The sequence below is a fragment of the Anabrus simplex genome, chromosome 3 (genome assembly GCF_040414725.1).
Source record: "Anabrus simplex isolate iqAnaSimp1 chromosome 3, ASM4041472v1, whole genome shotgun sequence".
In the NCBI taxonomy this organism is placed as follows: Eukaryota; Metazoa; Arthropoda; class Insecta; order Orthoptera; family Tettigoniidae; genus Anabrus; species Anabrus simplex.
Window position 1 is genome coordinate 133,822,457 of NC_090267.1, and position 17,903 is coordinate 133,840,359.

General features: G+C 37.2%; 1 protein-coding gene across 4 annotated transcripts in view; it reads right to left on the bottom strand.

Moving 5' to 3' along the window:
- Nucleotides 1–2,318: 2,318 nt before the first annotated feature.
- LOC136866071 (uncharacterized) overlaps nucleotides 2,319–17,903 on the bottom strand; it is a 215,096-nt gene continuing 199,511 nt past the window's right edge. For all 4 annotated transcript variants that reach the window (XM_067142720.2, XM_067142721.2, XM_067142722.2 and 1 more), the window contains exons 3-5: nucleotides 17,594–17,725; nucleotides 17,086–17,191; nucleotides 2,319–2,644 (exon numbers count right to left, since the gene is read on the bottom strand). In XM_067142720.2, the coding sequence (XP_066998821.1) occupies nucleotides 2,463–2,644; nucleotides 17,086–17,191; nucleotides 17,594–17,725 (420 nt within the window). In that variant the 3' untranslated portion in view covers nucleotides 2,319–2,462. The remainder of the gene's footprint in view (nucleotides 2,645–17,085; nucleotides 17,192–17,593; nucleotides 17,726–17,903) is intronic.

The window sequence follows — 17,903 nt, forward strand, 5'->3', positions numbered from 1 at the left end:
GTCTAGTCAAGGAAAGGTATTGCTTGTACAAAAGATTAAAAGTGTTAAACTTCTTTCTGCTGTGTTTTATAATTTTTTATTAAAAGATCAGTAATGTCAGTAACATCTGTTGTTCTTGTAATACCATGTATACCATGCTATCTTCAGGGAATGTGCTATCACACATGGTAGAATATTATACCATATATGGCACTATAAACTTCAAACTGTATCATATTTTGAACATTTCTGCTTCTGGATACAAATTATATAGTGGCACTCCCAATTAACATCACATTTACTGAACAAAAAAAAAAAGAAAGAAATGCATATAATATTAGGGTAGTATATATGACTAGTACTTAAATTTCTCTGAAGTTCATCTGCAGTACTTCAGTAAGGAACCATCAAAGTACATTTCATGTTAGAGCTGCAAGGGGAAAGTGTGATGATATTGATAGCAATTCTTTCCTGAATTTGTAAATGTTTAACTAAAATCTCCACCCCTTGATTCTCTGACTCCATTTCCAGTCTACTTTTGAGATCTTAGCAAGAGGTTAAGTGGCATTTGTATACCCTTGTGTGTTAAGCAGTAGCTATTTTCGTGCCACTATTTGTACATTTTTCTGTAAATAAATTACATGATTTTTAGCATTACATTTTTACATGTTCTTAAATCATTTACAAATTAAACGCTTTTATTTGCTGTGCAAAATATGCTGTTAGGATTAGTAAAAGAAAAGGAGATGTGTTGTATTCAACCTAAGACAATCTTAATATAGTATATACTTGGACAGGATTCCTTACTAAGAACACACTGGTAACAATAAGTGATGAGGAAATTTACAGACATCAGTAACTTTTCAGATAAGAATGTGCATATGTTATATACTCCTCTCAACAGTAACTTTTCTCCTGTTGCTACTCATAAACTATACCATAAATAAATATTTCTTAATTTTTTAAAAACATGTTTTTGCATGTTAAAAAGCTGCAGAAGAATAAGCTATCTTATTATTCCAAAATGTTTTTCGTAAGGATAACTACTACTCTGTTCAACATTCTACATTAGCGTGATTCCTTACAGTCCAGACACATATGTTGATGATCACCATAGTACTTTTAAAAATCTCAGCACTAATATTTTGATCACCATCCAGTCTTTAATCCATCAAACCTCATTTGACAACTGCTTTACTGTTGAAATCTTTAAATGGTTACTACTGTCCTCTCACTTATTTGATTTCGAGACAAGAATTTCTATTTTGCTTTAGGGAAGTACTGTCAGAAAGTTTGAATGACTTTCCTTTATTTCTTCCTCAAGCATTCCTATATGCCATTCTCCATTCCCTGTTCCCTGTTTATCTCTCCAATGACATGTAGGTACACTACTATCTGGAGAGCCCCTCTTCATTTCTCCTTCGCTGATGAAGGTTGTGTCAACAATTTTGCAACCAGTATTCACAGAATACTGTGCATTTAATTAGCTGCTTTACATCTGTTACTCTGTTTTATAACAAACTTAGTTTTTTTCTTCAATAGCATTTACAATATACACAAAAGTGTTACTTCACTTCTAGTTAAAAATTTCAGTGCTTTTTACATTGATATCAAAGGTCTTGATACTACTACCTCACATAGCAAGTCACCTGCTAGGGACAAATTCAGTAAAAGACCTAACTGTGATATATCCAATTTCTCTTCTGATGCCAATTTGTTCATCAGATGGTGACATTAGCCTTGAGCACAGACCCCTTTGGTGTTATTCAACATGAGTTGGCTGTGTGCTGACACTGGGTTTCACTCTCTTCCTATATCATCATCATCATCATCATCATCATCATCATCATCAAACCCAGATGTGCAGGTCCTCCATGGGCATCAAATAGGGAGATCTGTACCAGACTTCTGTGGAGGTTATACACAATCAATGGTGATGAAGTGGTTATTACTATTTTGAGGGATCTACTTTGAAGTTAACAGCCCCAAATGTCTTGAGGCTTTTAGTTCACATGATGAATTGCGTGAAAAGCTACACTTCCACTCATTCCAGGTTAAATGATCTGTGGGCTAATCACACCTTCTCCTTGTAAGTAGCATTGAAGTCATTAGGAGTGCACAAGAGTAACTTATATTCAGTCATAACCTTTAAATAAAAGTAAATTACCTTTTATGTGAATTACTGTAGCACCAATTTCTTCAAGCTTTCTTAGTTCAGCTGTTCTATTAAGCTCACACTTGGCAGGAAAAGGAAAGGGGATAAATACAAAGGTACTGCACTATCTACACCCAACATTTTTCACAGTGTAAGTCTCCAGTCATGTAACCTTCACACTGTGTCCATTTTCACAATCATGCTGCTAATTTTTTAATAATGTTCATAGAACATTAGTAATGATATTTACAAGTTGTAGTTATGTGTTAACTACATATCTTATTTCAGGGAAGTACCTACTGAAGATCACTACTTAAGGACACATAGATCATATTTGCGAGTCATTTGTCTTCTGAATAGTATTAAACACTCTAGGAAAGTCTGTCTCCAGTGATGGATTGTCTATCCCATGACTGTTTGGTGTGATGCCACTTCCCATTGTGGGTAAATTTGACACATTGTAGGTTCCTCCTTGTGGCATCTCATCTGGTGACTCTTCATCTGTCATATCTGGAAGAGATTAAAACAATATATGAACAATAGTTCAAGATCATTAAGTCAAAACGGGAGGAAAACTTCCCAAGTTTGCTGAGATTAACATTTTTTGAAAAATGAAAGAAGGAAGGAAAGAAAACTTGTGCAGTCGAGGCTGGGTTATTTGGCTTGCCTGGTGTAGGTCTTTCAGTTTGACACCCATGGACGACTTGCACGTCTGGGTGTGGGGACGATGATAATGAAGTAGGGAGAGGAAACCTGGTGTCAGCATGTAGCCTACTCCCCTGTATAACGGATGAATCACCATTAACAGCGTCATATACCCTCTCACCATATGAACACTGGAGTGGTTTGGAATTGAATTCAGGCTTTTGGGAGGTAATCTAGTGATTAAAAAATTGTATATCACCACTTCTCCTACCCTACTGGCCAATATTCTGATGGTGGCATCTCTGAAAACTGTAAAAGTAGTTAGTAAAGCCAATAACATTCATTCTGATTGTGAAAACTTTTTCCATCAACGGAACCATAAAGACTTGATGCCATAACCAGGCCAGGTCAAGGCCACGGACTTCTGTAAAGTTAAATAAACTCGTAATAAGGGTAATGGAAAGGAACAAACATATTTATATTCAATTTAGTATTCACCTGTTTGGTCCCATTTCTCCTTTAGTGTTTTTTCTGTGTTCATGGTATTTTCCCACCTGTATCCATCTTCATCTTTCTGTCTTTTCCTGTGTGTATCTGATGTTCTTCTTCTCCTATACTTCCCACACCAAGACTGAAGATGCTTCCTTAGGGAGTTGTGAAAGAGAACTGAGCTTAATATGCTTACAATTTTGTGATTTTCACCTTTTCAATACAATTGGTTTTATGTTGTTAGATCATAATGCTACAACACTGTTTTATAGGGACTTTCGCTTGAATTTCAAGCATCCTCAGCCTGTATAATCATCTCAAGGTTTAGACCTGTCATAATTGATTTGTTTTGACAAATTTGTGCTTAATTATAATTCTAACAATAAAGTAATAAAATATATAAAAGGAATTTATGAACACATTAATAGTTTAACAATATGAATGACTATACTAAAATTGGAATAACCGTTAATTCTAAAGATATTGACATCCAAAACACAGTGTCTTCAAATGTTGAAAATTTGGCTAAAATTGTTTTCTCAAAGTTCTAGTTTATTAAAAACAATTGTAATTTGACTTCTTTGTTAAAACTTGAGTCGTAATTATAGTTAAAACTTATTGGTGTCTTAAGATTAAAATCTTGGATCCATTTGGAATTCAACTTCATGTTTTAATTTTGAGGCTTGCTACTGTAATTTAATAGTTTTGGACAGTAAAATGTTGAATTAGTTAGTTTCATCGAACTAGTCTTATTTTGACGATCAGATTTTCCATTGGTAGTAGTTTGTATTTATGAGGTTTTTAGTCAAAAGGCACGTCATTCCAAAATCTTGAGGAAACAAATCAACTCCTCAAGATTTGGATTGACGTCCCTTTTGACTAAAAACCTCATAAATACAAACTACTACCAATGGAAAATCTGATCGTCAAAATAAGACTAGTTCGATGAAACTAATTCAACATTTTACTGTCCAAAACTATTAAATTACAGTAGCAAGCCTCAAAATTAAAACATGAAGTTGAATTCCAAATGGATCCAAGATTTTAATCTTAAGACACCAATAAGTTTTAACTATAATTATGACTCAAGTTTTAACATAGAAGTCAAATTACAATTGTTTTTAATAAACTAGAACTTTGAGAAAACAATTTTAGCCAAATTTTCAACATTTGAAGACACTGTGTATTGGATGTCAATATCTTTAGAATTAATGGTTATTCCAATTTTAGTATAGTCATTCATATTGTTAACCTATTAATGTGTTCATAAATTCCTATGTTTATATATTTTATTACTTTATTGTTAGAATTATAATTAAGCACAAATTTGTCAAAACAAATCAATTACGACAGGTCTAAACCTTGAGATGATTATATAGGCTGAGGATGCTTGAAATTCAAGCGAAACATGTCCCTATAAAACAGTGTTGTAGCATTATGATCTAACAACATAAAATCAATTGTATTGAAAAGGTGGGGAGGGGGGGGGGGGGCAGAAATCACAATATTGTAAGCATATTATAGCAAATTCAATACGGGTCTAATCATGAGATTAGTTACATGTAATAAGAACTGAGCTTGTCGAGGGCTGAGAAGAAATGGTATTGATGAGGAGAAATTCAGTCAGTTGAAAGATGGTAATGTGTGAAGATGTGGAGACTGTCCTTGTCCTCTCGTGTTTTCATTCTCTTGTTCCCTCTCCCACACTGACCTGTCAACGTGTGTTTATTCTATGAATGTATTCATTTATGTTCGTATCTTTTTATATATAAACTCATAGTAGTTGTTTTTGAACAACTGAAATACCAGGTTGAATATTTACCCAAAAATGAATATGTAATTAATTTTGATGAAATCACAGATCAGTTTGCATTCACTTTGAAATAGAATTTGAAATAAGTACAAATCTGCCTCATGCCACAAAACCCAAGATAACCTACCGATCCGGGCTAAGTGGCTCAGATGATTGAGGCAATGTTCTGACCCCAACTTGGCAGGTTTGATCATGGTACAGTCCAGTGATATTTGAAGGTGCTCAAATAAGTCAGCCTCATGTTGGTAGATTTACTGGCACATTAAAGGTATCCTGTGGGACTAAATTCCGCACCTTGGTGTCTCCGAAAACCGTAAAAGTAGTTAATGGGACATAAAGCCAATAACATTGAATTAATGACCTACCGTAGTTCCAGTGACTTCCTGACAACTAAGTTGTTACGTTTACAAGACTATTCTACCCTCACACCAAGGAACCTTGTATCGTCTTGACTGGCAATGTAGCACAGTTCACTGGATTGTGCTGATTCTGTCCATTGGCATTAAGATTGCTGAAGTGTGGGAGCAACACATTAAAAACTATTTTTCTGACAAAACTTCGTCACTTTGATATCTCCTTAATAGAACTAAAATTGAAGAGAGGGGACAAAAAAGAAAAGATACCATTAATAGATGTTTACCTTTTGTCTATGGTACAATATGAGGAGAGTTGTTGGGTGAGTACCACAAACCAGTCAATGTAGCCTTGCTATTATTCCCTTTACTGTGTGTGCAATGGAACTCCTATAAGAGCTGTGTGGTTTATAGATCTCCATTTATCTCCCAACTCTTTACATGATTTGGAATATCCTGTTATGCTATGAATACAAAGCAAATATTTGTGACCAGGTGAGTTAGCCATCCTATTAGGGTTCAAAGTTAAAAACTTTGAAATTGTTCCGTATTGAACTGAGAATCACAATTAAATATATTAAATTCAAAGGCTCCACCTTTTTAATACAATACATTTCTGTTTCCCAAAATTACGTCACAACATATTTATTACGGTACCGGTTTCGACACATTCTTAGTGTCATCATGAGCCAATCTAATAAAGCGAGCAAGAAAATAAAATAAATACGACAATACACACACACACATGGTACAAGATCATATATTGAGTATTCCATTTAAAAAAGAAAGTTCTAGATAAAAAAAATAGGCAACAAAGTTTAAAAGACATGAAACTTCTAGTTGTAATGGGTTAACAACGTAATATTCTTGATTAATCTTTATGTGAAGATTAAAGTCACTCATTCTAATGCTGAGTTTTTGATTAAGTGTAAGTTAAAGAATTGAATAACATTTTGAAATCTTGATGATTGTCTTGTTGTAAAATACGTCTCAAATGAGAGAAGGAACTGTATAGCGTTGTTTAGCAGAGCCTTCTGAGCTTTTGTTGTTCCGGCACATCAAGACGTGGAAATATATATACATAAAGGTCCTTTAGATATTGTATAGGACCAAGGTTTCTCAGTCCGATGCGGAGCATGAAGCCTAAAGAAAGAAAGAAGGAAAGAAAGAGGCCTAATTAAGTATGCAAAAGATGTAAAGAGGCAAGACAAACAAAGGGGGAAATAAAGACAGAAGAAGAACTTTCTATGATATGAGGCTCCCTCCCCTTCATCTGCGTGCCGTGAAGCTTGACATATGGAGAGGAACTGAGAGTCGAAGCATGTGTGGAAACAAGGACGAAGCTAAGGCAGGAATAGGGGGAAGAGGAGAGGAAACTTGGGAATAGAGATGAGGGGAAGGTGTTCAAGGTGGATCGGGGAGAGGGCAATGTGGTGGGGGCAAATAGCATGAGAAGGTATTGTGTATGGCATGAAAGATCGAGCCTTGACTTGAAAACTTTGTTTTTGAAAACCATAATGAGAACGTCAAACAGGATGTTGGATTTTTCTTTTATGTCATTTAAGTTTAAATTGGGGTTAAAAAACTGATCAAGATATGAATAACAGTTTTCAGTGGCATCAAGAAGTGGGCCTTTGCTTAAATTATTGAGAATTTATATGTCTTGGTCTATATTAACAAAATTATGTTTTAAATCATGCATATGTTGCCCCACAGCTGAGAATCTATTGTATTTTATCGCATTAACATGTTCCAAATACTTGATTATAGTGGAAATTTATTTAGACTTTTTAGAACACACTGTAATTGATAACAACGGCACCTTTACAAATATACGTTTTTGGGCTAGGTATGTTGATGACACCTTGGTAATTCTTGATGACTGAACTGTTAATGAGTCATCCACTCTTACTAATCTCAAGAATATTGATCCCCATATAAAATTCACCCTTGAATCTGAATTCAACAAATCAATCAATATTTTAGATCTAACGATAAGCAGGCTTTTAACCTTATTATTGTATAAGATATATAGGAAACCCACGCAAACGACAACCACTATCAGGCAGGATTCATCACACCCACAAACGCATAAATGTGCTACTTACAACAGTTTGGTCAACCGCACTTTCAAAATGCTGATGTCCAAATAAGACTTTATTAAAGAATAAATATAATCCAGTCCATCGCTAGATTCAATGGCTACAGCAACTCTTTTATAGAACGAATTATTCATAAATTTAAACACGACCAAATACAACATATTAAGAGAACCCTGCCGCTTATTCTTTCACCTTTAATGAAGACTTCTATAGTATCGTTAACATCTTCAAGAAACACATTACTAAGACTTCCTTTTGAACCAACAATAGGGATGTGGAGGTGGTACATAATTCCACTTCAGTGAATAAAACTAATGTGTTTTCAAGGTCAGGCATCTACAAATTTAAATGCAATAGCTGTAACTCTTCTTACATAGGGCAGAACAGATGTAACTTTAAAATCAGGTGTGGGGCAACATATGCACGATTTAAAACGTAGTTTTGTTAATATAGACCAAGATATAGAAATTCTCAAGAATTTAAGCAAAGGCCCCTTTCTTGATGCCACTGAAAACTGTTACATACATCTTGATCAGTTTTTTGACCCCAGTTTATACTTAAATGACATATCAGAGAAATCCAACATCCTCTTTGACATTGTCATTATGGTTTTCAAAAACATCAAGTTATCAAGTCAGGGCTCGATCTTTCATGCCATACACAATCCCTTCTCGCGCTATTTGCCCCCACCGCATCCCCCCCTCCCCAATCCACCATGAACACCTTCCCGTATTCCCTAGTTCCCTCTCCTCTTCCCCCTACTCCTGCCTTAGCTCCATCCTTGCTTCCACACATGTTTCGACTCTCATCTCCTCTTCACAGCACGCAGAACAAGGTGAACCTTGTATCATAGTAAGTCCTTCTTCTGTCTTTATTTCCCCCTTTGTTTGTCTTGCCCCTTAACGTCTTTTGCATACTTAATTAGGCCTCTTTCTTTCTTTCTTTAGGCTTCATGCTCCGCATCGGACTGAGAAACCTTGGTCCTATACAATATCTAAAGGACCTTTATGTATATACACTTAAGAAAATGGAAATTGCAACACCATGAAGGCATTGGTCATTAGTGTTGATTTTCAAGATATGGAACGATGCCATGTAGGTATGTGAACGATCAAAGTTTCAGACCCATTGGATTGTTGTTACAGGTCTCCCCACATGATTGGTCGCGGAGGAATCAACCCCAGTATACGGACTCTGGTGTAGCGTAGTTGACTTGCAGTCTGTGCAGTGAAGTGTTCCCCGTCAAACATGCCTCGACGACATAGAAGAGCACGCTATCAACAACTGTCGCCGTTTGAGAGGGCTCGGATAATTGGGCTGTTGGAGGCTGGATTATTGCTAAGGACTGTTGCTGCACGTGTATGGCAGCAGTGGTCAAATGAAGGTATCCACACTCATAGACCTGGCACAGGCCCAGCACGACAGACAACTGTGAGAGAGGATTGCCGCATCATTCGGATGGCCCGGATAGAACCCCATGCAACAGCAGTGCAAATTCGAGCAGCTGTGGCACCCCACGTTACACAACAAACAGTTGGTAATCGCCTGCGTGCAGCTGGCTTACGAGCCTGTGTCCCTGCAGACCCCACAACAGCGACGTGTAAAGCTGGCCTGGTGTCGAGAAAGATCGACGAGGGTCAACGAATGGCGTAGGGTCGTCTTTAGTGATGAATCGCACTTCTGTCTTGCCCGCAGTGATCGCCGGAATCGTGTGCGCCAACGTACCGGGAGAGGGGCCGCCCAGATCTTATTGTCGAGAGGCACACAGGGCCAACACCAAGCATTATGGTCTGGGGAGCTATTGGCTTTAATGTGAAATCACAATTAGTGCTTGTTGAGGGCACTATGACTGCTTGACAGTACGTTGATAGGGTACTCAATCCAGTGGTTGTCCCTATGATGGTGAACATTGCTAATGGGATGTTTCAGCAGGACAGTGCCCAGGTTCACACTGCACGCATCTCCAGAGAAGCTCTCCACGACATCACAACCTTAGAATGGCCCGCCAGATCCCCGGACCTCAGTCCTATTGAGCATGTGTGGGACATGATGGGTCGACAACTGGCCAACCGTCCTCAGCCACCCACAACTCTGGAACAACTGACCCATGCAGTGCAGCAAGCATGGGCCACAATTTCTCAGGAAGTGATCCAGGGCCTTATTGACTCCATGCCTTGACGAATTCATCAATGTATTGCAGCTCGTGGTGGGCACATCCTGTATTGATTGTTGTCCAAACTTGCGATCAGAGGGACTTGAAAGTATAATCATCGAAGCACAACCAATCACTCGTCCTGCATGTTCAATTGCAGCAGTGTAGCACTACTCCTGGGTGTTGCAATTTCCATTTTCTTCAGTGTATATTTCCACGTCTTGATGTGCCGGAACAACAAAAGCTTAGAAGGCTCTGCTAAACAACAACACTATACAGTTCCTTCTCTCCTTTGAGACGTATTTTACAAGACAATCATCAAGATTTCAATATGTTATTGAATTCTTTAACTTACACTTAATCAAAAACTCAGCATTAGAATGAGTGACTTTAATCTTCACATCAAGATTAATTAATTGTTAACCCATTACAACTAGAAGTTTCATGTTTTTTAAAACCTTGTTGCCTATTTTTTATCTAGAACTTTCCTTTAAGTGGAATACTCGATATATGTTCTTGTACCATGTGTGTGTATTGTCATATTTATTTTATTTTCTTGCTCGCTGTATCAGATTGGCTGATGATGACACTAAGAATGTGTCGTAACTGGTACCGTAATAAATATGTTATAACACAATTTTACGCAATAGAATTTTATTGTATTGAAAAGGTGGAACTGTAAGCTTGCATTTGGGGATGGGCTCGAATCCCACTGAATCAACAGTCCTGAAGATGGTTTTCTTGTGGTTTCTCTTTTTCACACCAGGCAAATGCTAAGGCTGTACCTTAATTAAGGCCAAGGCCACTACCTTCCCAATCCTAACCCTTTCCAATCCTTCCATCACCAAAAACCTTTGATGTGTTAGTGTGACATTAAACCACTAGCAAAAAAAAAAGAAAAAAATATGACATCTGTGGATCATAGAGAAATGTATGTTACAGTCCGGCACCTGGGCTGAATAGTCAGCGTACTGGCCTTGGAATCAAATGGCCCTGGTTTCAATTCCTGTCCAGGCTGAGGATTTGAACTGCATATGGTTAATTTCTCGGGTTCGGGGACTGGGTGTTTGCGTTTGTTTTAGTGCATTTCTCTTCATGTACACACAACACATCACACCACCAACCACCTCAGGAACACACAATAGTGAATACATCACTTCACTACCAAGCAAGCTGACCGTGCGGTTAGGGGCGCACAGCTGTGAGCTTTCATTTGGGAGATAGTGGGTTCGAACCCCACTGAAGATGGTTTTCCATGGTTTCCCATTTTCACACCAGACAAATGCTGGGGTTGTACCTTAATTAAGGCCAGGGCTGCTTCCTTCCCACTCCTAGCCCTTTCCTATCGCATCAGCCAGGCTGAGTGGCTCAGACGGTTGAGGCGCTGGCTTTCTGACCCCAACTTGGCAGGTTCGATCCTGGCTGAGTCCGATGGTATTTGGAGGTGCTCAAATACGTCAGCCTCGTGTCGGTAGATTTACTGGCACGTAAAAGAACTCCTGCGGGACTAAATTCCGGCACCTCGGCGTCTCCGAAAACCGTAAAAGTAGTTAGTGGGACGTAAAGCTAATAACATTATTATTATTCCTATCGCATCGTTGCCATGAGACCTATCTGTGTCGGTACGATGTAAAGCAATGTGTTAAAGAGTTCTCTCCACACAGGGTTAGCATCAGGAAGGGCATTCAGCTGTAAAAATGGGTCACATCCACATCAGGTGCCAACTCCCAATAAACTGGGGAAAAGACCAGGAAGAAGAAGTGAAATTTGAACTACAACACTGATCTTCATCCTGTTGTGGTATGGATTCTGGAGATGATACAAACCTGCAATTATGCAAGGAGACTGATCATGATTAACCCTCAAAAAGTGTTCTGGGATCTTTAAAGAGACCAGTGAAAATTTACATTCCCCTTTCTCACCTTGTCCTGTTTGTTCCTTTTCTTCAGTTCAACATCAGCTGTCGGCTGGAGTGAATGTGCTTAGTGGGCGACTGTTCTCTCAGTGACTCTCTTTAAATACTGTGTAATGCCATTCATGACCCCACATCACCTCTTGGGGTATGAAGTTGGTTTTGACAGAGAAGTTTTGATAAGTTTATAATTTCATTTGGAGCACCCATTGAGTACTTTTTGTTCATATGAGACATTACTGTGGCTTCTACATCTCTGACTGGTATGGCAATGTCTGATCCTAGGATCATAGACTGTATAAACAATGATTTAGAGGAAGATGATAAAGGAAGTGATGCCAGCAACCTTGTGAATAAAAATGATCCGGATTATAATTCTCAGCATGATACCAATTTGGATGAAGAAGAAGAAGTGAAGAAAGTTCCACGGAAAATCTACATGGAAATGATAAGCCATTCGGTTTCTATAGTAGAAACAGATTTAAATGGTCAGTTACTGAACCTAACAAAATTATGAGAACTTCAGCTCACAACCTCATAAAATTACCGTCCCTAAAAAGGGCTTCAAGGAAATTAGGAATCATAAGCAGTCCCCTAAAAGCGAGAGTGTGTTTATGTTGAACAAAATCACACAGGATACAAATGAATAAAAATAGCATCATATCGATTACATCAATTTGATCAAACATGAACGGAACTCAGAGATACTAATGCCAATGAACTAAGAGCATTTATTGGCTTTCTTTACTTTACTATTTTCAAATCTAAACATGAATGTGTTGAATCATTTTTGCCACAGACTGATCAGGAGGGGATATTTATCGTGCCACGTTATCTATGAATAGATTCTTAAATTTGTTATATTGTCGAAGATTTGATGATCAGACCAGCAGAGATGATCCCACAACAGCAGTATCACGGTTACTTCAGAGAATGATTGAAAATACTTTGAGTTGTTACATCAGTGCTCATGCTTGCATGGATGAAATGCTTGTCGGATTTAGAGGTTGCAGATTTTGAGTATATATGTTTATAAGCCCAGAAAGCACAGCCTATTTATATACTGGGAAAATCAGTTATGGCGTTGATTTAATGGCAAAGATAGAAAGTTTCAGAAATCAACTCGGTCTGTAATTAGGTTAGCAAAACCAATTTATGGCACAGACCATAATATTAACGTCGACAGTTACTTCACCTCTATTGAACTTGTGTCAGAACTAAAAATATTAGAAATTAACCTATGTAGGCACAGTAAGGAAAAATAAAAACAAAAATTCCACCTGAATTTAAGCCAGACAGGAAGAGTAAGTTGGGCTCTCCAGAGTATGGCTTCACAATATACCTTACGCTAATTTCTAATGTTCTAAAAAAGAGAAAAACCTGTGATATTACTGTCCAGCATGCACAAGTGCAAAGTTTTAGACACTGACACTGGTAAAGAGGAAATCATATTTTTAAAACAATACCAAAGGGGGAATGGATAACCTTGAACTACAACACAAACAGAAAAACATGCAGATGGCTCTCACAATTTTCTTTACCATTTTGAATATTATTGGAGTCAACTCTTTCAGGTTCACTCAAGAACTGCATGTCTGTGACCCGCTTCAAATTTCTGAAGACATTTGCCAGGCATCTAACTGAACCCTACCTCAGTCAGAGACTTGTCAATGGCCGACTTCCAAACGAACTACGAACACTAACTTCAAGAATGTTGAAAAAGACTATTCTGAAGGAACAAGTAAACAAAGATTGTTCAAAAAGCAATTAAAAGACAAATCAGTATTGTGTGAAATGTGAACATCCAACCTGCTAAACATGTTGCTCTGTGGTATGTAAACAGTGTGGAGAAGAGAACATATAGTGTTTGGGAAAAGGGCTTTAGAATATCATAGAAATTGAAATTATCAAAGCTCACAGCCACCTAACATAACTTTCAATGTTTTAAAGAAATGAAAAGCTTAAGTTTGGTTTCACTGAAGTGTGACCTTCCATTTTCAGCACCATTAACCCAATAGTGCATAAGTTTCTGATTGTGCAAACATTAACATCATTTCTTTATCGTTAACTATGCTCTAAAAAGTGCAGTTTAATAGAATATATGTGTAATTTTACTTTTTTAGAAAGTGAAATATAGGTATTTGTGATTACATTTTTGTGGTATCTTTTCTTACCTTACAACACAGTTTATGATCCTAAGTCCCTGCAACACCGATTGAGAGTCAACAAGAAAACTTACTGAAATAGGAAACTTTATTAATTTCTCTTTCAATAATTTTAAATCTCAAGAGCTGTATTACAGTGTATAGTCCAACTACAATAAGTCCAGCATAGCTTCCATTTCCTTGGGACTAGTTCCTTGCTATTATCTTTCTTATCCAGCCATTTTATCAGTGCCAAAAAGTGTAAGGTTCCTGTGCCTTTGTCCCATCTTTCATAATCTTTCATTTTCTTTACCCAATATTCTCTTTTTCCTTCAAGAGAATAGGAGTTTCCCTTTACTTCTTTCAGTAATTGGCTGATGATGTTAATGGCCCATCCTTGTACATATTCCTTAATCTGTTGATTTTGGTTGCTAACTCTGTAGATAAAACCTTCATTTGAAAATGATGAGCCCTTGGGAGGGCTGTAGACAAAACCAAAGCATATGCAGAGCTGAGTGACTCAGATGGTTGAGGCAGGTTCTATCCTGGCTCAGTCCAGTGGCATTTGAAGGTGCTCAAATACATCAGCCTTGTGTCGGTAGATTTAATGGCACGTAAAAGAACTCCTGAGGGACGTAAAGCCAATAACATTATTATTATATTTATTATTATTATTATTATTATTATTATTATTATTATTATTATTATACCAAAGCATAAGTTTACATCTTCCTTCTGGTTCATCTTTGTATCCAAAATGTTCCTACTGTTTCTATTAATTCAATTTTCTTCTCAATTTCCTTCTTTATTACGGTTAGTATTCCACCAGCATATCTCCCTCTATGCTGGTGATCATTGTGCTTCTCTGCTCATCATGTCATACGTCTTCAGTGCATACAGAACAAACATGGCCACGACTCTTATCCCTTCATTGTCTTGCTATGTATATTAAAACCTTTGAAAAGTAATCGTGTGAATTTTGGTCATCAATTGTTTCATCTCTTCACTCCCTATCTTATTCAAATATCCCTCTATATTGAACGGCCAGCATAAGCAGAAATGTTTCAGAAAGAAGAAGAAGATTGACACATCCTATTCTCCATTCTAGTTACTTTTTACTGTTACCCTCTGTCAAGTTGCTAGTCTTACTTCTTGTTACCCTTGCTTCCTCCAATACTGCCTTCTGATGAATTAATAATTTCTATGTCCATATTGGCCTCATGTGTTTTATCCTTTTTAGACCAGAAGTCCTTTAAACTCAAACTTTTATCTTTGGCCACTATCTCCTTTCCTCTATCCTCTGTATTTTCACTGGCCCATGAACATTGATCGAGTTGGCGGTCAACTACTTGGACATTACCACTTCTGTACATTGAGTTGCCTGTCCACTTCCATTTGCCGTCTCTACCATGCACTTTTCACCTGAAGCTGTACTAGCAGAATTTGCACTCGTAGCAACGTTGCACATTCCCAGCTCACTCATATGAATACACACTTCTGGAGTCGGTGAACTCAGCCACTCATCCATTTTCTTCAGCTGAGCGGGAGTCAGAGTTTAAAACCAGTTTCTGTCACCTTCTGTGGGTGCTTACTTCTTATGTACGCCTTCGGTCCAGAATTCCTTGCTTTTCCTAAATAGAAACAGGATTCCTTGTTCCTTTATGGTTTCTTTGTATGTCTTTTCATCCATATCCTGTCCTCTTTTAAATTTCTAACATTCAGTATAATTTTCTTTGCCATTAGAGCCAAGACTTAACTTTAATTGATCTCTTCTCCTTTATTCTCCTCAGTCTGTGCAGATCACCAGTATCCAATACACAGCAGTTTTTCTTCACATGGTGAAATGTCAACACGTTATTTATTAAATTGTTTTCATTTTCTAATACACCGTAAATGAAAATGTTTTCTCCTTGCTTTCTGGTTGATCATTTTATCTTGCCACTTGACTTGTCTCAACTTTCTCTAACCTCTTCACTTTAGCCTTCAGTATTTCTACACCAGAATTCCCCTCAACTTTTTCTGTTGTGATTTTCAGTTCTTCTCTTACATACTCTTATCTCCATTTTGTTTTACTCTCATCAAATCAAATCAAAATCTCTTTATTTGCAAATGATGTGTCTCCCTCGGTGGCAAATGGTACACTAAAGTACATTATTGTCAAGCACTAAATTTTAAATTAACAAGAAGAAAATTTTCCTATAATACAATATTCACAGCAGTTTATCTTCACAGCTTGACAAGCCTAATTTTATTGATCTCTTGCCAGCCAGTTGCTTTGCTGGTCCAGGACCAGCATTCATTTTTACTCCTCCTATTACAAGTACAGTAGTATTCTCACCATTGCTGCCACCATCAGAGATACCTACAGTCCCATTTGTTGCAGGTGACTTATCGTTCGTCGCACATATATACTTCACATGCCCGTGCCATCGACCTATGGCTACCCGATACTGTTGCACAGCAATTTCCATCTTCCACGTTCAACACTTGCAATCTAATACAACCTATTGCTTCACTAGCTCAATTACAACTTTTATTCACAATAATGTGACATGCATACTTATTAAAAAATCATTATAATTCATCCTTCTCCTGATTATTCCTTAGCCTATTGACATAATGTTATGATTATATTGCATGGAAGAATGAATGTAATAATATTATTTCTTTTGTTTTATGTTAAGCAGCGGCCAGCTGTCTGCATTTGAGTTACAGTTTTAACGTTCTACCTTTAAATGTTTTTAGTGTCTGGGAGCCTTTTATGTTTGGAGAATTCTAGAAGGATTCATGTTCAAATCATCCGATTGAACTCTTTGGAAATAACTAGCATGCAATGCTGTAGAAAACATACAATTTAGTATTTTTAGCTTGATTCTTGTATTATTACAAGGTATAAAGAGTACTGTTTATCATTGCATGAGATAGAAATTATTTTATTGCTATTAGGGGCACGCAGCTGTGAGCTTGCATCTGGGAGATAATGGGTTTGAATCCCACTGTCGGCAGCCCTAAAGATGGTTTTCCATGGTTTCCCATTTTCACACCAGGCAAATGCTGGGGCTGTACCTTAATTAAGGCCACGACCACTTCCTTCCAACTCCCAGGCCTTTCCTATCCCACCGTCGCCATAAGACCTATCTGTGAGGCCTTTCCTATCCCATCATCGCCATTATCTGTGTCGGTGCGACGTAAAGCCACTAGCAAAAAAAATGTTATTCAATTTCAGTATAAAAATTTAGTAAACATGATGCAGATTTTTTTTTTTCCCTAGGCCAAACACACACTAACTGATTTAAACACAAATTTAATAATGGAATTTGTAGTATGAAGAATCATCTTACCTCTGAAGCTGACTATTCTGTGCCTTCTCAACGTGTAGAAAACTATTCCAAAGATCAAAAGGATTATTAGCACACCCATTGCTATCAGTCCTCTGAATAGATTTGTCTGAAAATAAGAATGAGTTAACTGTTACTTTGTAATATCCAAATTGCTATCCAATCTGGAAATCAGGAAAAAGTTGGGAATGAGCTGTGAGTCCCCTCAACATTTAAACAAGCATATGAATGTCAAAATATGTACTTGTTTATAAAACTCTTATTACTGCATTAAATTATACTTTAACCTAATAGTGTTTATTGCCTCTTCTACTAATTTTTATATTTTTTTTTTTCCCTTTTAGCCTAGGTGTTGTATACAGTAGTAACATGTTAATAAATTCTTAATTTAAAAATACAAACTTGAGGCAAATAATCTTTCCCTTTACAGGAGTTCATTTCACTAATAATTCAGAGTTACTTAAGGTATTCAACAATAAAATCAAAGTAAAACTTGAAAAAGAGTGTGTACCTCGTAGTCATTTTCATACACATCTTCCCAGTCTTTCTTCACTACCAGCTCCACGGACTTGCTGTTGAATGCAGCATTGGCCAAACCCTTTGAAACACAGGTGTAAAATCCAGCTTCTGTTGAAGATATAGCCTGGAAAATAAATAATAATATTAATGATAATGGAATAAATCAAACAAAGGTCAAGATGTAAAACACATTCATAGATTTACCCTCATCATCATCATTTCCCATTATCCAGATGTAGCTGGGTAGGAGTAAATATGGATCCTCTCCACTTTCTTCGCTCTTTCCACCACTCCTCCTCCAA